The sequence below is a fragment of the Dermacentor andersoni genome, chromosome 7 (genome assembly GCF_023375885.2).
Source record: "Dermacentor andersoni chromosome 7, qqDerAnde1_hic_scaffold, whole genome shotgun sequence".
NCBI lineage: Eukaryota > Metazoa > Arthropoda > Arachnida > Ixodida > Ixodidae > Dermacentor > Dermacentor andersoni.
The window spans coordinates 20,337,533-20,365,353 of NC_092820.1; the positions used below are offsets into that span (position 1 = coordinate 20,337,533).

The following is a 27,821-nucleotide window of genomic DNA, read 5'->3' on the forward strand; positions in this document are numbered from 1 at the left end:
ACACGCTTTACCAGGTGTTCTGTGGCTTAACTGGGTTTCTGGCTGCTGCGCCTCGATCGTGCTCCCGCCAGTTTAGTTGCTGTGTAGCAAACGTAGCGCCTACATATTTATGTAGGCGCTACGTTTGCCACACAGCAACCAAACTGGCGGGAGCACGATCGAGGCGCAGCAGAATACATGTAGCGCTGAGTCATATCGAGTTAAGGCACACTCTGAACTGACTTTTAAGGGCATCCAGAGTAGTGCCGCCGCGCTCCAGCTGTTGCATTCCGTGTAGGGCTGACAGAATGCGGTTTCCAGATGGCACGATGGCCTCGACTGGAATAAACGCACACGACACCAAAGATTGAGTAAGCCTGAAAATATTTTATTTGCATTTTACAAGTACAACAAAAAGCACACGTCTACGCATCCACACAAACGCGGTTACATAGTCAAGAACATAGTCAATAAGAGATGGCTCACTAATAAGGGTAGCACAAACGCACAAGAAAGAAGACCTAAGCTACAAAACGTACGGTCGGCTGCTAAGTATAATAATTTCCCTGTCACCGCTTGTCACTTTTATACAGCATCTTTACAGCACTACCAGGCCGGGTAGTTTGGCGGAAAGAACGCAACAGCTTATACGGCCGTCAGCTGCGTCTTCCTTACGGGTGTCATAATTATCCTAATCTCCGCATCAACGTCGTGCAAGTTCGCATACAGGTATCTGTATCTGAACCATATGTGCCAGCTTAATACACGTGTAGTGAAATTATGATAAGCACTGTGTGTTATCAAACGTATTGGTTTTGCAAGTGCGCATTACAGCTGACGGAACGACATACTGTAAGTGAAGCACAAGAGAACAAGGACAAAAGGAGGATACAACACTTGAAGAAATGAAGAATTAGTAGGCGTACAGCAAACAAGCGATGACGGAGAACACACAATGATGCATCGGGTGTTCTGTGACATCGGTGTGCGTACTTACGGTGTTATGGAGATCAACGGCATAAAAACGTACCTTCAAGCGTACTCCCTCAACCTCCGCCGCATTCATTATGATAATCAACGCCTAATCAAAATGAGGCACTATGTTTTGCCAAGAGTAGACCTCTTTACAGCAAGTCTATGTAATGACTCGCAGACGAAACCAGCATGCTTTCGAAAATGTTTTACCGCCGTAGTATTCGAACGCCAACGGCCAGGAAACACATCGATACCAATAGGCTGTCGGCTGTCGGTGGTTAATCGAGCACAAAAACCTTGACGCTATGACTAAAAAGCAGCTTCAACAATCAAATTAAAAGAAAATCAACTGCCTATTTGCCTGAGGTAAAAAAGCATCATTAGACACCTCGATTGTTCATGTCAATGGTTTGTGTAAATTAAAAATGGATGGATGGAAGGTAGGAGCGTCCCCTTTGAAACGGGGCGATGGCAGTTGCCACCATGCTCAGATTTTTATTTTGCCTTTTATTTTTATCTGTGTTGTGTGTTATTGAATTTCTCGATTTTCTTTAAATACGTCTTCCTACCCTTTTAAACTTATGTCACCTCTCTGCTTTTTAGCCACCAATCCTCCAATCGCCTTTTGCTAATTTCCACCGCACCTTTATTTACATGACTATCATTATCTCTGAACCCTAGGGCCTCAGGAAGGGTGACTGTGGCCGCATCGACATCGGGGTTGATACCATCACATTTTAGTATGAGGTGTTCCATTGTTTCTACATATTTACCACACACAGTACAGGTGTCTTCTTCTTCGTTAAATTTCTTTTTATAGCTCCGCGTTCTAAGACATCCTGATCTAGCTTCAAAGAGTAGGGCACTGCCTCTTGAGTTATCATAAAACGCTTCCTTCCTGATCTGCTGTTTCCAGTTTCGATATAGTTCTACACTATGCTTATTTCCCATTGAATTTATCCAATTTTTACCTTCCGCATTTTTAACCTGTCGTTTAATGCTCTGTCCTTTTTCGTCCTCGTGTCTGGCATACTTACTGGTTAGCTTTCTAGTTCTTTTCCGCCATTGTGAGTCAACGCTCTTTCTGTATAGGTATTTAAACACCTTAGCTGCCCACCTGTTATCATCCAATTTCCTCAGACGTTTTTCGTATAGGATTTTACTCTGAGCTTCCCGTGCTTCGAATGACGCCCAGCCCATATCTCCCTGTACTGCTTCGTTTGTGGTTTTCCCGTGGGCACCTAGTGCTAACCTTCCCACAGCTCTCTGATTTACCTCTAGTCTCGACTGAACCTCTGCCCTTAAACACAGGACCGCATTCCCGAAAGTAAGCCCCGGCACCATTACTCCCTTCCAAATGCCTCTCAGTACCTCATACCTGTTGTAACCCCACAATGCCTTATGTTTCATTATCCCGGCATCTCTTCGCCCTTTTGCTATTAGAGACTGTTCGTGCTTTTCCGTGTACATCTGCCCTTTGTTTATCCAAACCCCGAGATACTTGTATTCGGCCACTCGGGGTATTTCGTGGCCTTGTATTGTAAGCTCCTGATCAGTTGTATCGTTGAAAAACATCCCACCGGACTTAGCTGCACTAAAACTGAAACCTAAACTGTCTCCTTCGTCCCCACAGTAATTAACCAGAGTTTGCAAATCTTCCTGGCTATCTGCGAACAGTACAATATCGTCCGCATACATTAAACCCGGTAGTCGTTGGTCAACAACCTTTTCGCCTAATCTGTACGACAGATTATACCCTAGATTGCTTCGTTGTAACCTTCTTTCCATGCTTATCATATAAAGCATGAACAGCAGCGGTGATAGAGGACAACCTTGCCTTAATCCTTTGTGAACCTCGACAGTTGTCGTACTCTTGATTCCTTCCCATGTTATTTCAACATTATTTTCTCGATATAGTTCCTGTAGAAAATCAATTACCTCATTACCGATACCTTCAGCTTTTAATATGTTCCACAGGAGTTCCCTGTTCACATTGTCGTATGCACCACTTATGTCCAGGAAGGCTAAATACAGAGGTCTATTTTCCGCCTTAGCTATTTCTATGCACTGGGTAAGCACGAACAGGCTATCATCTAAGCGCCTACCACTTCTGAACCCGTTCTGAAGTTCTCCAAGTATTCTATTACTTTCTACCCATGACTGCATTTTTAATTTCACCGCCTGCATCGCCAGCCTATATAAAACTGATGTTATCGTAATTGGTCGGAAAGATTTTATGTTCTTCTTATCACCTTTTCCTTTATAAATCAAATTCATTTTACTCTGTTTCCAGCTGTTCAGCATTCAGCAAAATTCAGCATGTTCAGCGCCCCTAGCAGATAAAGCACAAACTAAACTATTCGGCCAAATTACAGTAGCTCCACTTGCGCGCTTACGCTGAAACGCGCTTCGATTGATTTTTCGCCCTCTGTGGCCATTTGTTGAACTTGAGATATGGTGGCTAGAAGGGAGAGGTGACGCCAACGGCGGATGGAAGCCGCTCCTCCATTTCAAGCCGGGCGTAGGTGGCGCTGTTGGCCGTAATGCGATGCATACGCATACGCAAGGACGCAGGCCTGCCGTGCACGCAACGCGTCAGCCTTTCAGTGATGTTGTTGCAAGCAATGGTGTAGCTCATTAAACGCTAGTCGAACGTGATTACGGCTGACAGAATGCAATTTTACGCCGTGGTGGTGCAGTGTTAGGGCGCCAGATTGTTGTGCCCAAGGATGAGGGATGGCATCCCGGCTGCGCTGGCCGCTTTTCGATGGAGGCGAAAAACAAGGCGCCCGTTTGCTGTGCGATGTTGGTACACGTCAAAGAACCCCAGGTGGTCGAAATTTCCCGAGTCCTTCATGCCTCCATTACGGCATCTCTCATAGCCTGAGTCACTTTGGTACGTGATACCCCACAAACAAAACCATTAAAATCGAGTGGTTGCCTCTGCAATACATCTGCTGCGTAACACATCGGCGTATCTAAAGCGTTACTCGCGAATCCTTTCAGTTTCAGGAATTGAAGGGTCCGAATGAGTCCCGTGTGGTCAAGATAGTGCATGACGACAGCAGGAGACACAGACCAAAAGAATTAGGATTGAAATATGTTTCGGGTCCGTGCGATTGCATCTTTTTAATAACGTTGTTTATTGCCTCAGGGCATAAAGAAATATGTAAAGAGGAAATTAAAAGGGGTATTAAATGAGAGAAAGAAAGGTTGGCTGTTCTTTGGCCGGTGCCTTCCAAAACTCCTTAAGTTTCAGTAATATGAAGCGTCAGCTTACTCCTGAAAAATGCGAATGGGGTTCAGAGCAGGTAATACAAAGCATAGCAAAAGTTTATTGCACATCGTAGTAATAGCAAAGCACTGCACATCATACATTCAGGGTAATTCAAAATACAAGATATCACATTTACACATGCTTCTGTGTAATTTGAAAGAAAAACATTAAACACCACCCACTAAGAAATGGGGAGGCAAGGATATCACTTTCCACTAAATAAAAAATAAAGACGTTCTACCTTGAAGAAATATGCAACTTAGAGCACCCTCCTAAGTTTAGAGCACCCTCCCTGCTGCCTCGACGACACATAGCCGGACGTGCAGCCAGGGGCGAAGCAGTGACGCTGCCTCGCGTTTTTTGCGTTGAAATTCGTCTGTTCAGCGAAGTCCGGCACTCACATTAACATGTCGACAGCGAAACACACATTGCCATAAACGAGAGAACACTTTGGCAGCCGCGAAGAAACAGGAACGCTGTCGCGCCGGCCCGACACCGCGGGAAGGTGCACACGCGCGCAACCGCGTGACTGCATCACCAAGCTGACCGCAGCGCCACCGCGGCCTTTGCGGCAGCGCATGAACGAGAGGATCGCGCTTTCTCGGCGGATATGCCGGCGCTGGCGTCACCTCCCCCTTCTAGCCACCATACTTGAGAGTGTGCGGGGCCGGTGATACTACCAATACAGAGAGCTGTGTTTATGGCTGTACAGAAATCGCAAGACAATGTGTCCAACAATGATGAATAAAGAAGATTAATAATCCTGCATAACTTACGGTATATATAATTGATAAGCAATTTGCATAACTACACAACTAGTATTCTCGCTTGTTGCTTAATCCAGCAAGGACAGAAAAAGAGTGGAGAATGCTGCCTTCCTAGCTTAATTACAAGCAATGCAAAAGCAACCTTGGAAATCGAATCAACTGCATCATTTTGGGCAGAAATGGGAGAAGTAAAAAGATAGGATGACATGCAAGAGTACAGAAATATCTCTACATTGGCCCAAAACATAATAACTTTATATTATTGCTGTAACTGAAGGAAGCTATGCTAAAAAAAGAGCAGCAGCTGGGCTTGGAGTTGAAAAACTGCATGCCATAAAATATCAGCTTTTGCCATGACTGGCAGGAGGTATGTCAACATGTACAAGCATCAATGACCAGCAAATTGAAGTCCACCAAAAAGAAAGTGGACTAAACGAGACATTTGCTTGTGCTTTGGCAAAGTGTTATCACCTGGCATTTCTACTTTCATGGCCTCATCGATAAAATAAAGTCGCATAAGTAATACAATATTGCTTTTGCTGTAATGGACTTTTTATTGTGTATTTGCTTATGCTAGTGTACGATCTTTTGATTTAGTTTTATAGGTGCGACAAAGCACTAAATTTTTTGTTATAGTTTGTATTGAAAGATTTCAATAATGGGGTTGTTACTCTTACATTTCTTTATGCCAACCCAATAGCCCAAGTTGTATATTAGCTGTGCCACTATCTAGATGTGTGGATGTGTTGTGTTTGTGATGCCATCGTGTTCGTTGCATTGTCGTCATTCCAGCTTTGTCATGCAACTTTCACGCTACCTGCGTTGGAACGAGATGGCTCACATGAAAAGATCCAGGTGTCTCAGCAGTAGCACACCCACCCGTTGTTGGTCGCCTCCGTTTGAGATTGAAAAGCAAGTTTCACACGAATGTTCATTTCGGAATGACCGATAGCAACACCTCACCTTGGCATAGCCAACTACCTGTAAAATACTTCACATAACATCAATTCCCACATTGCATGGGATTTACGCAAGCTTATCTCATAGTTTTCATGTAGAGCCTTTTGGACCTTAATGTGGGGGATAATAAAATGGCTTTTCAAGTCTAACTCCTCTGAAATATGTATAATTCGACACCTTGCATGCTAAGGTGCAGCTTCTTAAGTCACAAACTGGCATCAAGAAAGGACCGTAAAATGATACTGGGTTGGACAAATCAGTTTCCAGAGGTTTATGTTGCGTTCTTGACCTCCTTTCCAGAGTTCCTGTGACAAGTTTGTGTGAAAAGACATTCTCAAAGCTAAAATATGTAGAGACCAGGCTGAGAAGCTCTATTTCAAGAATGGCTTAGCTGGCTGATGGTGCCTTTGGTGGAGCAATGAATTGCAATATTTTTTATGATGTTATGAAGATAAATAACACTATAGCATGCATGCTTATAACGCTGTAGCTTTCTTTCCTGCCATGCAACACCAAGAAAGCAAATGAGTAATTGCAAAGTAATCTGCATATTGTATCCCAGGTGTATTGTGTGTGCTACATTACCAGAGAATCCTGTGATCTTTAATTCACCTTTCCAGCACAACATGTCTTTATCAAGCCATACCTTTACGTTGGGTTGATATATGTAGGGATGCCCTTTCACCTTCATGTCAGCTTAGCTCTGTCAACAGCAGATGCACTAAAGCTAAACACTCTTGCTACCTACTTCACATATTGCAACTGAAATGAAGGAAACACAGGTCTTAACAGTAAACTTTTAAACAGTGCATTTAAATGCTTGTGCAACCTTCTTTTTGGAAAGACCATGTGGCGCCTAGAGATGTAGCTTGACAAGTAAGAAACTGATGTGCTTTTATCTAAAAATAGAATTGATTGATGTTTTGTGGGAAGAGGTGCCTGGTGTCTCAATAAGTACACTTTATGGCTGAGCATATTTTTGCCATTGCGTCAGCTTTGAAAACTTGTCAGAATCTTTAATCTTGGTGCATTAGAAAACACCTTGACACAAAATGAATGTAACCCTTAATGTCATTGAAAGAAAGGTGCTGAAAATAATTTGATAAATAGAGCAGAATGAAATGCAGGGAACTTAGATGGGAAATAGGTAAGCAATTTGCCAACCACGTTATGAATGCAAGCAGCTGACACTTAATAGAATAAGAAGGCCCTGGAGCAAGTCCCTGGCTTGCAGTGCAAGACCTGTGCACACTTATGATGATATTGCAGTATTCATGGCAGGGACGGGACCATTCAACCTTGCACACTGTAACAGTCTGTATATCTCTTTGAAATCTTCTTGTACCAACATGTACAAACTGCATGTTGCAAACAGTAAAATCATTGATATTGTCCTACAGACAGTTTCCATGTTTATTGGATTCTCATTTTAACAGCTGACTTTAAACTTCCATACTGAGAGCTGGACGAGTTAGTGTGTTTTTGGAAGAGTAGAAACAGTGCACAAAGTATGAAGGACAGTGAAAACGCAACAGGAGCACTGACTTGCAACTGAATTTTTTATTCAGGTATACATACAAGAACAATATGCACACACCATGCAATGTGAAAAAAAGCAAGCAAATGAAGTGCAAGCTATTAATCATGATTGACATTGCTAGAAAACACAAGCATGAGTGACGTCGTGAGTTGACTGCGACATGGTACTAAATCCATGCAAAAAGCCATGTTAGAACTTACATGGGCATTATGCGATTCAATGAATTCAACAATATGCTTATAAACTATGTATTCTAACATTTTACTTGAATAAGGGGCTAAGGAGATCAATCTATATATAGCTACAAATGCCTTAGTCACCAGATTTGAAAAGCGGGAGGACTTTCGTTTGTTTCAAAGATGAAAGAACTATACCTGTTGTGGGAGAATGCTGAGAAATAAAAGCGATACTGAGGAGTCTGTTGGGAATAATATAATGTACCAACAAGCATTAGGAATTACGTCAGGATCTCAAAAGTTATTAAATTTGCAGACATACTTCTATATTTTAACAACATTATTAAGGCATACAAATTTAAAAAAGAAATGCCACTACGTTAGTATTTGCCACAGCAAATGATTCCCTAGGGGTGCACGTACAATGGCCCCCAATTGAATATTGTACCACTAATGCTCTACCACATGTGTTTGACCCCTGTTGATTGCAAGTCGCACAAGAGAAACTTGGCCTTCTTTGTAGAGCAAAGACAGTTGGCAAAAAATGAAGCACACAAAGGTAGAGAGGTTTTGGTATAGCCTGTACAGTGAAAGATCCACTCAAGATCCAGGTGCTGTACCGTATCTTCAGAAAATAAAGCATTTATCTAAACACGTGCACAGGGTGTAAATGATCGCACTTCGATGCATGTGATACATAATGACAATCACCACGAAAGCATATCGCATTACTATTACTTCCACAGGTAATTTTCATGGCTGCTATGGAATGGCTGTCTCACTGCACCACAATCTATAGCAACTAATACACTGGGCATTTCAAATGGTTCAGGAAAGCGGGTTGGGCCCTGGCCAGTCTGAAGCAGCGGCACTCCACACACTGTTCAACGCCCAGCCTCGTGTGAGTCACTTGACACTCGTCACGGACACTTGCTGACATTGCCTTCAGGCGGGAACAGGCCCTTCTGTTAGATTCGCGTTTCACGTCCACGCTTTCGTTACTAGGCTTCTGCGTGCGCAAGGCGACGCGAAATGTTTGAATGCACTTTGCTCATCGACAAAAGGCGCCCTTACTTTGCAAAGCGATTTGGAAATGTGTATGCACCCTCCATCGACGTCAATGCCGACGCGCACCACTTCTGCGTTTTCGAGCTCGTGAGCAGTGTGTCGACGTGAAACCAAGGCCAAACAGGCATCCGGCTTTGCCAGAAGGCGTACACACAACTTAAAGAATCGCTGCATATGACACACCCTGCAATATGCATTATCCGTGTCGGCACCATATGCAGTCGGCGCTGTGTTACCACGACTCTTCGAAACCGACAGTCCAAATGAGGCGACATGTCGTGCTGTTTCGTGGATGCAGCACAGTTCGTTCGAAGCTTCTGTAGCTTCGTAACGACAACGTTATTCGTACTCGCCGATATTACACAGTGATCCAGTACTACAGTACACACTACATGGCCACAAGGAATCACACACAACGGTCCTCCCGCTGCGTGCACGCGTGTGTAGGCGCCCACAGTCATTTTCGATTTTAAAACGCAGCATAAAATAAATGCTTTATTTATTTAGGCGTAGTGAATTTACCAAAAAAAAACGATAACGTTAGCATTTCATGTATTTTTTATTAAGATTTCTTTTTGTGACGTAATCATGCGTGGCAGTAGCGGACTCCACTTGGTGGTTGTCTGCTGCCACGCGCGTGCACCCAGCACCGGCCAATGCGAAAACACCCGTGTACTTAGATTTAGGTGCAAGTTAAAGCACCCCAGGTGGTCCAAATTTCCGGAGTCCTCCACTACGGCGTGCCTCATAATCAGAAAGTGGTTTTGGCACGTAAAACCCCATAATGAAATTTTTTTTTGTGCAAGCATCATGTAGCTGTTGCAAATTGAAAGCGTCGACCGTCACGGCATCACGGGCATTTTTTTACGACGGGTTGTACAAAAAGAGATTACCGTGGTATAATGTAAAAATTTATATAAAGATAAAACTGAAAATAATAATAGCTATACTTGGCTACAAATTTGTTTTGCTCTTTTTCATGTTTGGCTACATTTGGGCTGCAGTTTCTCTAGCTTTGGGCTACGCCGCGTTGTCCGACCTGGCAACACTGCGTAGGTAAACTCTAAGCGCACCAGCGTTCATCATGGCGCCGCGCTCAAAGATATCTGAAAACGAGTTTGAGTGAAGTTGGAGGTCGCGGTTACGTTACGTATTCGTCTCCTGTGGCATTTTACTAACGAGCAGTGTATTTTGTTCGTAACTGCCTTGCGCAAAGCGAATAAGGTATGTGAAATGGCGCAGGGTCCTTCCCTCTTTCCGGCGTATGCAACTACTAAAGCAGCAACATCGGAGAGCGACTCCAGGGCGGTGTTGTTTCCAAGTTTCAGTTCGTCATCACCACTAACGCAGGACAGGTCGGACCAGTCAGCGCCTTCAGAAAGTTGGTGCCAATATTTTGTGTTCTGAATTGTCACATGCGTGGCGTTTTGACTCATCTCATGTTCTCGTTTGATTCCCTTTAGCTTTGGCCTCAGGTTGTGCACCTCAGGTTGTGCAAAACAGCATTGGAATCGGGTGCCTGTCACTGTAATCCATTGTTTTTTCGCTGCCTGTGGCTAAGATTTCTATAAATCAGCCCGATCGCAACGACTCTGAGCTGCCATTTCACGTGTTCATGGTTGTTGCCTCATCATCCTTGGGACAGCGTACCTATTGTGTGGAGTGTGCGGCAGAGTTCTGACTGGTGTGGTAGAAGTTTGCCAGACTGCCTGCCAAATTTGACGAGGAAAAACACCGTCAAATGTAGCGAATGCAACCGTGAATGCAATGACGCCGTTTCCGAAGCGCACAAGGTTACCAGATCAGGAGTATAACGCGCGTGCACTCTTCCAGCTCCCGATAGTACCGTAAAGTTGCTGCATAACCCGCGCGCTTTCGAATCGCTTGCTGTTGCGGGCTCTGTTCTCCGACGGTACGAAGCGTTTTCTTTCGCTGCGCACGCTGTGCCTGGTTCGCCCGGGATAAGGCTTTCGCTGGATCTGAAAGCGAGACGCGTTGCATAACACTCGGGACGCGTTCTATAGTTATGTGCGATCGCTGCAACGGTAGAAAATGGTTGCATTGCCTTGCTTTGCATAGGCAATCTCCTGGGGCTTATGCTGCTCGCAATACAGTCTTTTCTGAAACTGAGACGCAATGCATAACACTCGGGGTGCTTTCTATCGCTGCGCGCGATAGCTTCAACGGTACGAAACGGTTGCATTATCTTGCTTTGCATGGTGACAGACAAGAAGAAGCATATGTATTGTGCAGGTAAGAATAACTTGCACGTAGCAATAGATCCGCGCTGGTGCGCTACGCACTTGCGGCAGACACCGGGTGCGTAGCGAGAAAAGCCCCGGGGGTTTTTGCGTCGCGTTTCAGAAAAATTCGCTACGCAGAGAAAGGCACAGCAAACACTTTGCCCCGTTGCAGCGATCGTGCGCAGCTGTAGAACGCACCCTAAGTGTTATGCAATGCGTCTCAGTTTCAGAAAAGTCTGTATTGCGATCATAAGCCCCAGAATATTGCCTATGCAAAGCAAGGCAGTGCAACCATTTTATACCATTGCAGCGATCGCACATAGCTATAGAATGCGCCCTGAGTGTTGCGCAACGCATCTCACTTTCAGATCCAGCGAAAGCCTCATCCCGTGCAGACCAGGCACAGTGTGGGCAGCGATAGAAAGCGCTTCCTACCGTCGGAGAACAGGGCCCGCAACCAGCAAGTGATTAGAAAGCGCGCGGATTATAGCAACTTTACGGTACTATCGGGAGCTGGGAAAGTGCCCGCGTTATACTCCTGATCTCATAACACTGTGTGCTTCGGAAACGGTGTTGTTGCATTTGCTACATTTGATGGTGTTTTTCCCTCTCATATTTGGTAGGTAGTCTGGCAAGATTGACCCGCAAATTTGGCAACAGGCTTCTACTACACCAGTCAGAACTCTGCCTGTGCATTGTTCAATGAATGTGGCTAATATGAAATGAAACGATGAATGCGAAAGGCCGCAGGAGCAATGTCACGGCACTAGGTGATTCACTTTTGACAAGCTCTAGAGCTAAAGAAACATGTTTATTAGTTCCTGTCACTAAAGTTTTAAAATGACTGCAAGAGTAAACTGACGTCCTTAATTGGTAATGGCACTTTACATTTTATTCAAAGCGCTAACAGCCACCTTGCAGAATTCAGCAGGCAGTTCACCCTAGACACTTGTGCACCCGGTTTGGTATTTCAACACTCAAATGACTGTACTCTTCATGCTGTTTGCATCCTGTGTCGACAGAGCTGTTTTCCTTTATTCCAAATGACCTACCAACAGGCTCCACTACGCTTCTTACGTTGGAATGTGCATTATGCCAAAAAGCTTGTGAGCATACCATATTTGTTGTGCAACAACCAAACTATTCCGGCCACGGCGGCCGCATTTCGATCGAGGCGAAATGCGAAAACACCCGTGTACTTAGATTTAGGTGCACGTTAAAGAACCCCAGGTGGTCAAAATTTCCGGAGTCCTCCACTTCGGCGTGCCTCATAATCAAAAAGTGGTTTTGGCACGTAAAACCCCATATTTTTTTAAGCAAACTATTAGTAATATTCTTATGTGGAAGGATGTGGAAATGGGGAGCACTTCTTCCATGAGTATTGCAGGTGTTAATGGCTTACAGCTTTAATGAAATTGCTGAACATGATCGTGCAGCATATTGTTTCCCAGCTTAGGCCAAAAACTTGGATGTCGCCTGTTTTCACCATAACTTTGCAGTTTTACACAAATGGCCAACTACTTTAGCTTTCTTCATATATTATTACATGAATGTTCAGAGGAGGAAAATGCTGTGTAGAGTAGACATCAGGATGAGAAGAAGAAAGAGAAGCAGCTAGCACATTCTTAGCCGCAGTAACAGTAAGACCACAATAAGTTAACCACTCGTGATCAGGCTACTTTATTAATGCTATGTCTCTAGCTTCATCGAATAGGCAATTATTCTGAACCCTCATTTCAAGCCACAAGATACCCTTATAGTGAAGATAAGCTTATTAGTCCACAAACAGATACTGTAAAGCAGAAACATTTTCATGTTGCATATAAATTGTTCTAACAACAATTTTGCTACTGATCATCTCTGCCTTAGAGACCAGATTATGACATAAAAAAGAACTGAACAAATTGGTGCACAGCTTTGAGGGTAACTCTAGTAGAACATAGATGGATGACAAGAATGAGAAGCGTGCAGCATCTACTTGTAGCTTGAATTTTATTTGATGTGCGAGTGATTCTTGTGTACCACAAATTACAGGCCAGCATGTTGCATGATGAATCCCACTGTTATATTGACGAACACAGCATGTTCAGTGTGCAGGCATGCATGACATGTGAAAATGAAGGATGTTCACATAATTGAGCGTTACGGAACATGAAAAGCACTGACATGTGCTCAATACCAAGTAGCAGTCACATGAGCAATCAATAAGTTGTATTTAGCCTGCTTTAGTACTAGCTTTATAATACTAGATAACAATGCAGTTTAACATATAGTCTATTCATTATTAGAAAAACAGAATAACAAGATACAGTTAAAGAAAACATACTAAAATAGTGGCATGTACAGACCAGTTCAGGTATGAACAATTGGCAACCTTCCTATATTTATTTTACATGTGATATGAGAGCAGACATGTAAACAGTTGCACCATAGCATTTACACAAGCAGTCAATTAGTAACTCTCCTTTCGTAGTGGTTTTTCATTGGGCAACTTCTGTATCAACTCTTCAATGCCAAAATTCTAGAGGACTAGCATTCGGACGAAGTACACAGAAAAGAGTGACACACACATTGTGTTGACTAGCAGCCATATGAGTTCATTGCTTCTTGAATTGAACTTTATGAATTCTAAAAAAAAAAACAAAGAAATGAAAAGGGGAAGTTGGAAACATAGGTCAGACCTATCGTGATATATACAATATCTCCTTTTCGTGCTAGAGCAGTGACATCGTGCTGGTGCTAAGGCCTCCTTCTTTGTGCATCAAATGGGCTTCAGATATTTGCCGTGTGCTCTGCTTGCACTATTTTCACTCAATCTGGCTCTTGTTTAGATCAGGATGACACTTGGACTTGCCACAATGTACAGTGAGATTGCTGCCTATAGAACCCTTAAAAGAATTTGCATGTGCTCTCAGCCAGGGAAAATGAAAGCCAAGGTATAATTTTTTGAAGTTTGGACCGAAATGTCAGTTCAGCATCATGGATATCAGGGTGTTTTTTTACATATTTGGGCTCATTGCGGCTCAGTAAGAGTTCCTAAAACTTGCCATGTCCAGGCTATGGCCCCTTTAGAATGTACAATGTACTCCACCTTTACCGACAAACCATTATCCCCCCCTCCCCCCCGGTCTTTCGTGTCTTTTTTTTGGCCTGTCAAGCCATCTCTCAGGGTGACAGGGGTCTTTTTGGTCTTCTAGGAAGGTAATTTAGCTCAACTTGGCTCTTCTCTTTATAATCTCTTTAAGGATAATTTGGTTAGCTTTTTCTTATAATCATGCCATGCAAGCTCCATGATGGATCAACAAACTAGCCCAGATTCAATCCTTAAGGGAGCAAGCACTTTGAAGGAGTATGCTGTGCTCGATTTGGACGCCAACAAGCCAGAGAGCTGTGTGTGTGACTGATGTGCTTTGTTTTTCATCAGGTGCACTACCGGATTGGCTCTGCAATGCTAGCTATGATCCTGCCCTTCAGGACCTGCTCAGGTGAGTTGTGATGGGGTCTCTCTGAAGCAAGTTTATGTATTACCTGAATGCCCTAGTCAAGTTACTGCAGCCCAACCACTTCTGTGAATGACCTGGTAACTTCCAGATACTTTTGTGAATCGGCAGTTTCAACAACAAGAGCTACTGTAGTCTGCAACAGGTGGCACCACTCCAATATTTTAGTAATTGCTCGATTACTTTCCTGGGGCAATATTTGGTAACTTGTAATCAATTACATTTTTGAATGAAGTGATTGTAATTGTAATCGGTTACTTTTCTTCTGTAACGTGTACAAGCCTGGTAGATTACTTTCCTGGGGCAATAATTGGTAACTTGCAATCAATTACACTTTTTATTGAAGGTATTGTTATTTTAATCGGTAACTTTTTTTTCAGTAACATGTAACAGTAACATTGCGAGAGCCAGCGCATGGGTGACGCGTGGGCGCGATTCACAGCAGCCGCTGCCGACGGACCTCCCAGATGATGCACACTACTCTGGCGCCTTCTCGTAGCCATTGTCACTACACTACACTTCTCACCCTTTCACCATACCCTCCTCCACGTTCCACCTCATTGTTCCGCTGCACCCTCCTCCTCCACTTCTTGCGTCTTTCATCCCCCGTTTTGCTCCGCATTCTCACTCACTTTTCGCTGTGCTCGTTCGCTTTGGTTACGCTGACGCTCGCTGCAAAAATGGCCGCCTAAGAGCTGTTCTCTAAAACAAGTGTACATCCATATCAGAGGCAGACGCCTAGCTGAGACATGGCCTGCATGATCAGTTCTCATAAAATAAGGTGCATTGGGTATCATCAGCATACATTCATGTGTGAACTCGAGCACCAGTTATGCTTGGGATTGCCAAGTGCACTTGTTTTATAGCTGGTTTCTAAGCACACCTTAATCCTAAATGTACATTTTGGAGCCTGAATTGAGGACTGATATGAAACTGGGCAACACTGAAAACAAGGCAATGCAATCTAGCCATTTTTATCTTGTTTGCATTGGAATTCTTGCTTTGAATTCAGCAAGAGTGGAAAAGCAATTGAAATCAAATCAAATGATAATTCATTGAGCATCACAAGAGGGATGGGAAGCGCAGACCTGTGCAAAAGTTTGTCTTGAGGAAACTTAGGTTTTGCACACAGCATACCTTTGAAGTAAAAAAAATTTTGATTGTCCATACATTCAGCTCACACATGTACAAAAAAAGAATAATTACACTGTAGTTAATGGCACAACACTGTGCGGCTGACTGACACAGTGCACAGCCCTGTACTGTCAATCGCTGTTGCACATACATTTCTTTCTCTTGTAATGTATTTTATGTATCCTCATTGTATTTCATGTATAATCATGTACTTCTAGGTATTTCCACTTTTCACTTCTTTTTCGCTATTCTGTCTACGTCTTTTTATCGTAACTTTCCCATGCCCTGTCTTTTCACTTCACCTGCATCTTTCTCATGGCTGCGGGACAGTTTAGGTGTTCATTGACGAGTGAGACAGTCGTGATGCCCATGGCCCTTCATTTCCTAGCTTCGTATGTCCTTTTTAGAACAAACTGCTGTAGTTAATGGAAATAATAAATACAGTAATATCAGTGCTCCCAGTCTGTGCAGAAACAGAAAAACTGCACAATAGGTGCATTAAAATGTTATCAGTCTCATGGCAGCTAAAACAATAACAAAAATGTACTTGCTCTCATTTTTCATTCTGCATATTCATTTGAAGCCTCAGGCCTGTAGAGTGGCTGTAGGAATGAAGAGCTAGGCACCCACCAGATGTAGCGGCGTTGACCGCAGTGAACCAGTCGCTCACGGCAGCTTAAGCTGGGCTTAAAACTCCTGTGCAGGCCAAACAGTGCAGATGATGAGACAAGGTTAAGTAGAGCAAAGAATCATGCTAGCTTCAGAAGCTCATTCGACTTGCAAAGTTTCATTCACCAGTTTGCACCTTCTCATTCCGTCTGGTGTGTCCTCCCGCAAAGTAAATTTCATTCGGCCAAGATGAAAATAGACAAGGTTATCTGTCGTGTTTGTACCACTTCTCCGATTGTCTGTGCTTCTCATGCTGAGCCAATTCGTGCTGCCACATTCTGGACTGGTATGATGTAATGATTCACTTAATAATAATAATGATGCATTCGCATCTGTACAATCTTGATAGAGGGGGTGAAAATAAGATCAACTATCCACTTGACTACGTTCTCACCCCTGTACATCAAGCGGAGGCTGTGGGGCAACAGAACACAATGCAACCCAGTAATTTATACATGGCTAAAATTAATACATAGACAAGGCAGCAAAAAAGGGCAAGAACATAACATAGAAGTGAAGTACCTTTTAATAAGTTTACTGCAGTCGGTTATGACAAAATTACTTATTAAGTAGCGATAATTCAAAAGCAGGTAGACACTTTATGTGGGGATACATATTGCAATTCTTTTCCTTTCCGCACTTTGTCAGTGGTTTTAGTGGTACCTTGCATACATTATCGCCACAGTAAGCCAGTCAAGCATGCTGGTGGATGACAAAAAAGGAATAGAATCAAGTCAATGGAATCCTTAATTACAACAACCCTGGGTGGGGGGGTATTCTGTTAAGTGTCCACCTAGTGGATGTGTTCATTTCGTCTGCTGCTGAAGTTCTGATTGGCTGACAAGGAGACAGGCGCTCCGAGCCAATGAATCAACACTGCAGCAGCAGCAGACGAAATAGACATGTCTACTAGGTGGACCCCCCTTCCCCCTTGGTTGCACAGGAGAGTGCAACACAGTTGAGTATCTGCTTCTTTTGCTGTTGTGGAATGAATGAATGACCATCATGGCCATATCAGGCTTTTGTGCCTAACTCTTAGTCTGCATTGGCTACCATGAAAGTGTAAAAACAGCCAAGTGCTGATATTCAGATGCTCATAAAGGGACCCTGTGTGGTCAGAACTAACCTAGGATCCTTCACTGTTGCCTAGGCATAGCTTTGGTATGTAAAAAACTTTGATTTTTCTGTCAATCCATTATTGATTGAGTGACAGATAAACACGTGAGGGGGTAATTTGAATTCTCTCTGCCTTTGCTGTTTCACATAGCAGAAAATGGCTCCCTTTATTGAGCATGTTTCAAAGCACATAGTGGCTGGACAACGGTGAAGCTACTGTGTGCTCGAGCTACTAGTGGTGGCTTATATGGTTACAAATTTACCATGACATGCTCAATTCTTTTTTCTTTAGTTTGTTTACCATTGTCATAATCACAGAAATAGATTTAAGATCCAGTCCAGGGCCAAGCAGGTTTTTCCAAGTGGTTTTTTTCAAACCTGCTCAGTTCTTTCAAACCTATACCTGTAGCACTGCCGCCCACTCTGTAGAAACAAAATATATTGGAAACTTAAATTTTGCCCTCCATCAGATAAATATTTCATAAATACCCCAAATATTTGTACCTCTGTACATCGTTCAAGATGTGACTATCTAGGGTGGAGATCTAGTGCCTCTTCACAGCAATCTTATGAAAGACAAAGTCTACAATATTTAATAAACAGTTATCATCTTGAGTGAAGAAACATTTAGTATTTTTTACACCAAATTTCAGTGTTCTTCTTTTGCTTTGACTGTGGTATTTGCTTTAATTTTAAGGTTGGCAGGTATGCATATACATTGTGTGCCAAAAAACACATTTTGTAACTGAGAAGTGCTGTGCTTTGAAGACCACTATTCAAGTATCTTCCTTTGCATCTTCTCATTTGACACACTTCACTGGCTCCCTGAAGGCATATTGTGTACTTTCAGTGTATGGAGGAGTCAGTAAAATGACCTGATATCAGACAATGGCACGACTGCCGCTGTGCTAAATACTTGTTTGTCAGCATTACTCGGAGAGAGCGAAAGAAAGTTTAATAGTTTCTGGAAGGTGACACATAAACATGTGCGGGGCAAGTTCAAATGCTCACTGCCTGTGCTTTTCAACATTAGCATAGCTCAATCATGTAGTGAGTGCAATGGGCCATGTTGCTAAGCATGAGACAAGACACGAGCGCAGTAATAGATATTCATTAATTTTGCTCATCAACAATATCACCTACACCTGCATCAATTGTACTATTGTTTTTTGCGTTGTTTATGTCCTGTTGATTTCTTTCAAAAGATTGATACTCACTAAAGTGCAGTCAATAATGCAAGTAAAGCAGAATCATGCTAATTGGAAACTTCAATTTACCTGGTTGATTGAAGTGGCCGAGTTTCAGGTCCCTTGCATCACTCACACGCTGACCTAATGTTAGAGATAAGGTAAATCACAGCTTTGTGCAAATAGTGAAGAGCCCAACACGCATATAGGACCAGCATGAATCCGTTATTCATCTGCTGTTTCTGCCTGGCAAAACATTTTTCTATAAAGTTGCAGTTTAATATGGGATTTTGGACCATAAATGAATTATAGTTTATCTTAGTGTCGCGAATGAAAGACTAACAAAAACCCAACAGCATGTGTGTACAGTTTTCAAGGAGCCGACAACATGTCAATTCTAGATTTGTTAGAACATGGCTTTGTCACGCTCTCTAAGGCGTGAATAGTTTGTGGTCGCTATAGTAGAGGAGTGATGTGACCAGCACAGCGGCTGCTTGCCGCATACTGACTTTTTAAAGGGCCCCTTACCAGGCCCCATAGCAAATTTTGGTCATAGGCTGCAAGTTGTTACATGTCCTCTAGGGAGCATTCTGCTGCAAAAAGTTTTCAAATAGGCTCATTAATAGCCGAGATATAAATACTTCAGTGCCACGAACCCATGATTTCAGCAGGCAGGCTCCACTGCCAAGCAAGACGCTCTCTCCACTCGCCCCGTCTAGCCTCCGCAGGCGAAATTCCTTCCCTGCGTTCTCTCATACAGGACTTCAAGGATCGCATGACGCATACATTACATTCATTTCTTTTCTCCTTGCTTTTTTTTTTTCTGGAGCGTCGCGTGCGAGCTGTTGTCTCGTTCGTGCAGCGCACGATTTTGCGCGCTGTGCACAAGGACACATGACTAGCAGTATAATTCAGTGCTACACGAATACTGAGGCAGAACAAGCAGATCGAAGAACATGATCACGCGCTGGAATACGGTAGAAAATGGCATAGTTGCGGTACCTGCGCATGTGACTGCACGACTGTGGAAACAAGCAGACGAAGCAGAAGTACATCTCTCGTGCTTTGGTGTGAAGTAAAACAGAAAATTCACAGACATTCTGTTTGTGTGTTTTATTATTTCTCCGAACTTCAATTCATCAATTCAAGCAACAGATAACACAAATAACAGATGGTGCCTTGAATAATTCTCGAAGTCGTGTGTCGCCACGAGCGACGTCACACTGTGGCCCCGACTACATAGGCGCAGGTATGCGAGTACGTCACTGTCTGGCTTGGAACACAGCGGCCTCGAGGAGAAGGGAAAACGGTGTTCAGATTGAAATTTCAGACCTTTCCGTGATGCGTAGCGATGTAATTCTTTGCAAACATGATCGTTGGCGTGCATTGTATGCTTTGCACTTGTCGGCTCAACATGGCCAGACCTGGTGAGGGGTTCTGTAATAGACATTCCACCATTGTATATAAGCACAGGGGTGCAGTGTTGCCCACCTAAACACTGAAGCCGAAACCAGGTAAAATATATACATGATACAGCCTAGTTACTCTCCCGCTTTTCTTTTGTGAATGTGTTAGTTCGTTAGTAGGTTAATCGCGCTTCATTTGTACATGACAACAACATCGAAAAAAACATGAAGAAATACACATTGAAATATATATATGCATAAAAAATTACATCATATGCAAGAAAGGAAAGATCGGTACACATTCACATCTTGTCTCTATATATCTGGCCCGTGGCCATCTGTGTTGGTGTGGCTGAATATGATGGCCAGGGGGGCATGACAAGTGGTTCCCTTCTGTAGTGTTCACAGGAGGGCATGGCACAGTCTCTGATGCAGGAAACCATTCTGTGGCTGACCTTGTTGGTGAAGTGGGATCGCACCCTGCCCTATGCACAGGTTGCACTGTGGGAATGCTTGCCTTGGCAGGCACTGGCTGCGAGGTTGCAGTGTAAAGTGGAGCATCAAAAAGATTCTTATGATTTGGTGGGTCATGCCATGCAGCATCTTGCTCAAGGCCCTTGTGGCCCGTGCGGTGAGCATGCACTTTGCATAGCTTTGCCACGTTCCACTTTCTGCCATCATCGAGGATGAAGGATGCTGGACTTGGTTGCCCAATGACTTCTCTAGGCTTTGAGAAGGAAGTGTCATCCTTGTATTAAACCGATGGCTTCTTCAGCTGTACCACATCTTCTACTGCCACCGTTGTCGGCTTTGCAGCTCGCCTTCTGTCAGTGTAGGCTTTGCTGTACTGTTGCCTGTGCTTAACATATTGCCGTAACCTGGCCAGTTCCTGGTTGGGTGTCTTTGCGAATGACTCGGGCGATAAGCTGAGGATGTCAAGCTTGGTGCTTGGCAGCCTGCCATGAAGCAGTACCGCCGGGGCTACTCCTGTTGTGGGGTGTGATGTGCACCCAGTCTTGTGCAGCACTTCGCAGGAGATGCAGTTCCAGATGCGCCAGCTGGATGTACGTCTTGAACGTGCGGTTAAACCGTTCGGTCTGTCCATTTGCCTGCGGGTAATAAACAGATGAATGCAACAGATGAATCTAATCCAAAACAAACATGTTAAAAATGGTGTAGACGTTTGTGTGTGATCAAAGTTGTCAAATCCCCACTGTCAGGACCCAGAACCTGATGATAGGCATATGCTAAGTCAAGTTTCGAAAACTATGTTGCCCCCACCAAAGCATAAAGAAGCTCTTCCATGTGTGGCAGTGGAAAACTGTCCAGAACGGCCGCCTTGTTAGGTTCATGTAGATTTAGGCAAAGCCTAATACTTCCATCTTTCTTCTAAATTACAGCAATAGGGGACACCCATTCTGGCGCATTGGTACGTTCAATGATGTCCGAGCTTTCTAAGTGCTGCAGCTCAGAAGACACGCGTGGTCGTAACATCAAAGGAAGGTGGTAAAGTTTTGATGCTACTGGCCGAATACCTGCACGTGTCTTAATTCTGTGAAGAAAACCTTTTGCAAGACCTAGCTCATTTGTGAAGAGCGAGCTGAACTGTTTCTGAAGCGCTGGTGGCAGCTGTGTGGGTGGGTCGACTGGACCTGTCAGAGCTATTTCGGCAATTGGTACCGTGCTAGTTTGAAAGCACTGTAGTCGAGACTACTCTATGCACAGCTTTGATGCCTTAATACCGTCCAAGCCAATGAGAGAAGTGCCCTGTTCGACAACATAAAACAAAGGTGATGCGCTGCGATTCTTGAAGGAGAGCTCAGAAAAAAAAGCAGCCTCGAACCGAAATTGGTCTCTTGGAATAATCCAGAAGTACAACTCAAGGAACGGGAATGAGGAACCTATCAGGCAAATGCTGGTCAAACATCTTCCCAGACAATGGAAGCGGAAGAGCCAGAATTGACCAACAGTTGCAGAGTGACCTGCCTGACTTGAATGTCAATCTAAATTCCAGATGTAAAAGGCCATTGAACCACAAGAATCTGGACGTTTTTCTCCTCCAATGAGCTATCAACGGAAACTTAGTGGTCAGCTGCTTGCAGCTGTCACTGGTTACAAACATTTTGAAAATGCCCGATATGGCCACAAAAGAAAAATTTTTTCCTTTTAGCTGGGCAACGTGGCCATGAAGTGTGGTGCCAGCTAGAGGCACAAATGAAGTAGTGAGAAGAATTTGTGTGTTGCTGCAAATTCGGGGGACGCCGCTCTCAAGATGGGGGGCGGTTCCTATGCGTAGCTGTCTTGTTCGGCTTATCACACTGACCAAAAGGGGAAGCATGTGGCTGCGAATGCAGTGACATCGCTGATGAACTGCCTTGTGTGCAAGTATGTGCAAATACTGGTTGCACAGAAATGGAAAATTCTTTCATTTCCATGGCTGCATGCTCAATTTGACTAGCAAGAAGAACTGCCGTGTTGAACGAAAGTAAACATCCTTCCAACCGAAGATATTCCCGAATACGATGTGAGGACATGCCGGCAACGAACTGGTCTCGTATCCATTCTTCTTGCGATATAAATAAGCACATTGCTGCGAGCTTTGTAAGTGCAGACAAATACTCTTGAAGAGACTCGCCTGGGGACTGAAACCAGCGGTGAAATCGGTGACGTTTGACGACCAGGTTGCAGGTGGTATTGAAGTGCTTGGACAGTGTCGCTACTGTGGAGTTGTACGCATCCAGCATAGCCGCAGTTTCTTTCTCTTTCTTTGTCTTCTCTGCCGCCTGCAAAACAGAGAGGGTGTTGAAAATACGTTGAAAACACAGTGTAAGAGCCTTGTGTCGCTCTGGGGAAAACTTGGAAGCACCGGATGCCAGCAGGTAGACCTCGAACATTTCGTGCCATCGCGACCATAACTGCACGGGGTGACCCGGTGTCGGAAGGAAGGGATCCGGTGGAGTGGTGCTGTCAAAAGCCATCCGGTAAACGTGGCTGGTTATCTCTTGGGAATTACATATGAATGGGCACCATCCTCATCACTATTGTAGTAGAGGAGTGACGTGACCAGCACAGTGGCTGCTTGTTGCATACTGACTCTTTAATAGACGTTCCACCATTATATACAAGCACAAGGACACAGTGTTGCCCACCTAAACACTGAAACCGAAACAAGATAAAATATGTGCAGGATACAATAGGTGCACTTTAAGTCTTTCGTATCTGAATGCTTATTTCGATTTGTTCCAAGGAACATAAAGCAGATAGAAAGGCACAACTTGTGGGTAACCCGAAACAAAAGACACTGAAAGTGCCAACTGAGATCTACTCAAAATAAAGTCGCAGTTTCGCCCAAAAGGCAAAGCATCGATTGCAACAGTAAATTAGTGGACAGCTATATGAAGTAAGGATAGCAGATTTATCGGCCGTATAAACTTGTAAACATAGGCGTACTAACTAAATGAACAAGCACGGTGTCCTGCGCACACAAGCAAACGTGAAGACATCTCAGTCGATGACCATGGAAATTCGCTGTGAAAACACTGGAATGAAGACGCATGGCAGCAGCAGTGAGCAAATTGACCTCTGTACTACGCCTCGCATCAACATGAAGTCACGAAGACACAGTGCACGCCAGACTCTGTCCCCGTCATAGATAACTTTCAAGATACAGTGTGCACCTGGGCTGCATTATTTGCGAAGTTAAGACATTTAATTGTTATAATAGTGTGAATGTAAGTGATTGGTAGCTTTATAAGCGATAAGGAACAGTTGGAAAAAAAATGAAAATTGTCAGGATACATAGACAATACATGGGGAAGCTAAAGGTAGGGGTAGGCCAGCTTGAAATTTGGATGCATGCTTTTTGCATGGTCTGCATGCTGTAGGGGTTGAAGGACGGACGTCGCGATGAAAAAGACTTGGGAAGGTTTATTTTACATTATTTACAGTGAGACGTCAATGAACAGTCGTACAGTCATTACGGGCCGGCAGCAACTCGGACGCTGCGGCCCGCGGCAAGAAGTTCGAGAGAGGTGAATCAGGGAAAGCCCTGGTCTCTCTGGAATGCTTCTTTTAAACCCTTCGAGGACTGGAAGTCGCGTCATGTTCGGCCAATGGGAGAGCCCGCTCAGATGATGGCACCTTTGGCCAATGGTAGGCACCCGTGCGGTGGTGTCACACCCGGCGGCTTTCTGTGGTCTTGCCTTGCAGACTTGCAATGCGCTCTTCAAAGGCGGAGAAGGGGGACGCTTGGGCTCCGTTGTCCGAGGGCCCACCTACTCCCGGCGGTACGGCCCCGCTGTGGTGGCAAATGCCTTCTTCAAAGGCGAAGAAGGGGGACGCTTGGGCTCCATTGTACGAGGGCCCACCTACTCCCAACAGTGCCGGGCTATCCCCTCGCCTTCTGGAAGAGTCAAGCGGTGAATAGCTACCGGCGGCGTACGAACTTGTTTGCACGTGAACTTGTGGCCTTCAACTTGTTTGCTCGAGCGCTCCTCTGGAATGTGCTTTCCGTGTTTCTGCGCTTCTCAATTAGTTGTGCTGCGATTCGATGTGGTCTGGGGGAACTCGAAGTAGGCGCAGGAAACAGCTCCATATCTAACAATGCAAAAAAATCTGCATGCTTTTTGATATAAGAAAACTGGAGTGATACTGTGAGACCAAAATTTGAATTTTTTTTAAGCTTGTGGGTTTAGCCCTGGAAAAAGATACCGCCTCGACTAATCTGTTAGAACACTCAAGAAACGCATCAGTCTTGTGCGCGATAATACTTTAGCAAAGGAATGGTGTTTCAGTTTTGAAAATTGTATGGGATATGCTGCTCATTGCATCAAAATTGACGATATTGTTACGGTGCATTTGGACAGGACCATGGGTACAAGGGGGAGACGAAGAGGAAATGGTAAATTCCACTGGAGCTGTGACCTTTGTACCAGCCTGCGTGTTTACCGCTAACTTTTTTCAATGTAAATAGTTGTACGTATGTTTGTACGTCGGGCTTCCTCTTTGTAACGTTTGGTGGAGTCGCGGAGTAACGACTCGGAACGGAGCGTCGCAGTGGCTGCTGCTTCGGTTCTTCACCAATGTCGCAGGAGACTGTGCCTGGTTTGGAAACGCCTGCATGGACTGCGTCTACTTTTTTACTCCTGCATCCACGTGATCCGGAAACCTTCTGCGGCGCTGATGGCGCCGACGTCGACGACTGGCTGGAGATTTATGAGCGGGTAAGCAGCCACAACAAATGATGGTCCCATGGTGATGCTGGTGAACATAATTTTTTACTTGGCAACAACAGTACGAGTGTGGTTTCAAAACAACAAAACAGAACTCCGTGACTGGGAGACCTGCAAGCAGAAGCTGTCAGATCTCTTCGGGAAACCGTTGGGTCGGAAGATCATTGGCAAGAAAAAGTTGGCATCACAAGTTCCAATGTCCACCGAGGATTGCGTTGCCTATATATAGAGATGGGCTAGCACTCTGCCGCATGGCTGACGCCGAAATGGCCGAGCCGGACAAAGTCGGGCATATCTTAAAAAGTATCGCAGATGACGTTTTCAATCTGCTGATTTGTAAAAACTGTACTTTGGTTAATGACGTTATCATAGAGTGCAAGCGTTTTGAGCAGGTGAAAAGTCGTCGTATCTACCAGTCACTAGCACGGTTTCCTAATATGGCTGTAACATCATCTTGTGAAGACCGACGGGACTCTCCTTAGAGCAGCTGATGAAGATTGTGCACTGTGAGCTGGAACCCATGTGTCCTGTGGCTCTGTACCCATGGTTCCCCTTGTTCAGGCTGCACCAAGAACTTGCCAATGTCGGCTTTCAGTCAGTTTGCACCGTGGCCAGTTACAGGCCAACCGAACGTCCTTCGCTCGTGCATACCCAAAACCAATGGGTCCCTTCAGGTTATAGTAACATGGTGGAGTGGTGAACACTGGATGACTGACCTATTTGCTTTTGTTGTCACAGCGTTGGTTATGTCACCCGATACACTTGCAACCGCTGGTCCTCGATGCCATTCTCGAACAGCCCTCATCTGGACAGCAGTTTTCGCCATTTCTGGCCGCAAGCCGAGCCGAACCTGCACACCACGGACAGTACGACCACATGGTGCCGTCATTCACCATAGCCGAGCAGTCACCAGTCCCGTTTGCTGTAAAGTCGTCACCAATTATCCAGGTCATCTCAGTCCCGTTGCCTGTCGCCGTCTTTCTGACTTGGGCACGTACCTCCAAAAAAGTAAAAGATGCAGTTCCCGGAGGAGACACTGCATTATTGATGTCTCGCCAAAGCCTCTCACCCTGCCGACCAGATGCAATATAGTCGATGTAGAAGTTGACGGTATACATGTCCCAGCTCTTGTTGATACTGGAGCCCATGTCTCGGTAATGAGCAACCATCTTCATTGCCGCCTGAAGAAAGTCCTTACACCTGCCGCATCCTATGTTATCAGGGTCGCCGATGGAGCAACGCCCATTATCCTTGGCATGTGTACTCCCCGAATAACTGTTGCTGGTTTCAACACTTTCGTTTTATGTTCGTTTGTGTTCTGTAGGCTTTGTACGGTTGCCGCCTGAAGCCTCCATGTATATGCCTTTTATGTGCTTCCCATCTATTCCTGATGGTGAATATGTGTTGACTCCTAATGTCAATGTCCTCTTGCTACGCAGAGTTGCCATTCCTCATACCATTGTGACTATTGCCGACAACCACATATTCCTTCCTATTTTAAACTTTGATTCATGTACACAAGTTATCCTGGAAGGCATGTTGCTCAGCATATCATGGTGATATGCAATACAGAGATGGTCTGATCGACGATATCGCCATCTCTGTATTGGATGTTCCATCCCCGTCTGCAGCCACCTGCTGTCCGATCAGTTCCGCAGCGTTTGTTACCGGCATATTTTCAAAGATGATCGCTCATGGCCTGCTTCTTGAACAGGTTGCGAATCTTTGTTGTGTCCTGGTGTCTTTTCGCGATGTCTTTAACATCCCCTGCTGAGGCAGACTTCCGTTGTGACCCATGATGACAAGATGTATTTATTAAGGGATGGCTCGAAGGCCTATTGTGACCCATAAGATTGACACCAGTGATGCTTGTCCTATCCGTCGATGACCTTAATGTGTAACTCACCCAGGACGCCACGTTACCCAAGCTGAAGTAGACAAGATGCTAACCAAAAGTGTAATTGAGTCCTCTTCGAGTCCTTGGGCATCGCCTGTTGTCTTGGTCAAGAAGAAGGATGGCAGCTGGCGATTTTGTGTCGACTACCGTTAACTGAATGAGATCACGAAAAAGGATGTGTACCCTCTCCCGTGGATTAATGATGCTCTTGACTGCCTTCATGGATCGAAATACTTTCTTCAATCGACCTCCGATCCGTTTATTGGCAGATTGCAGTTGATGAACTCGACCATAAGAAGAATGTTTTAGTTACACTGGACAGCCTTTACCATTTTAAGGTTATGCCTTTCGGACTTTGTAATGCTCCAGCAACTTTCGAAAGAATGAGAGACTCTCTCCTTCGGGGCTATATGTGGTCCACCTGCCTATGGTATCTGGACGATGCCATCCTATTTTCCCCTACGTTTGACAACCACCTCAATCGCTTGGTTGCTATTCTTGAAGTATTTCGGGAGGCTGGCCTTCAACTTAACTCTTTTAAGTGTCATTTTGGACACCTTGAAGTCAAAGTTCTTGGCCACCCTGTCAGTGCTTCTGGTGCACATCCCGATCCTGATAAGATTCATGGAGTCAAGAACTTTACTGTACCCTGCTCAGCAAAAGATGTGCGCAGCTTTGTGGGCTTATGTTCCTATT

At 44.5% G+C, this 27,821-nt stretch overlaps 1 protein-coding gene across 3 annotated transcripts in view; it reads left to right on the top strand.

Moving 5' to 3' along the window:
- The first annotated feature begins 9,820 nt into the window (after positions 1-9,820).
- The window catches only part of LOC126535661 (nuclear exosome regulator NRDE2), a 331,490-nt gene continuing 313,489 nt past the window's right edge, over positions 9,821-27,821 (top strand). For 2 of the 3 annotated variants that reach the window (XM_055073175.2, XM_055073176.2), the window contains exons 1-3: positions 9,821-10,123; positions 14,410-14,470; positions 25,088-25,219. In XM_055073175.2, the coding sequence (XP_054929150.2) occupies positions 9,976-10,123; positions 14,410-14,470; positions 25,088-25,219 (341 nt within the window). In that variant the 5' untranslated portion in view covers positions 9,821-9,975. The remainder of the gene's footprint in view (positions 10,124-14,409; positions 14,471-25,087; positions 25,220-27,821) is intronic. The other variant, XM_055073177.2, reaches the window with a different exon arrangement.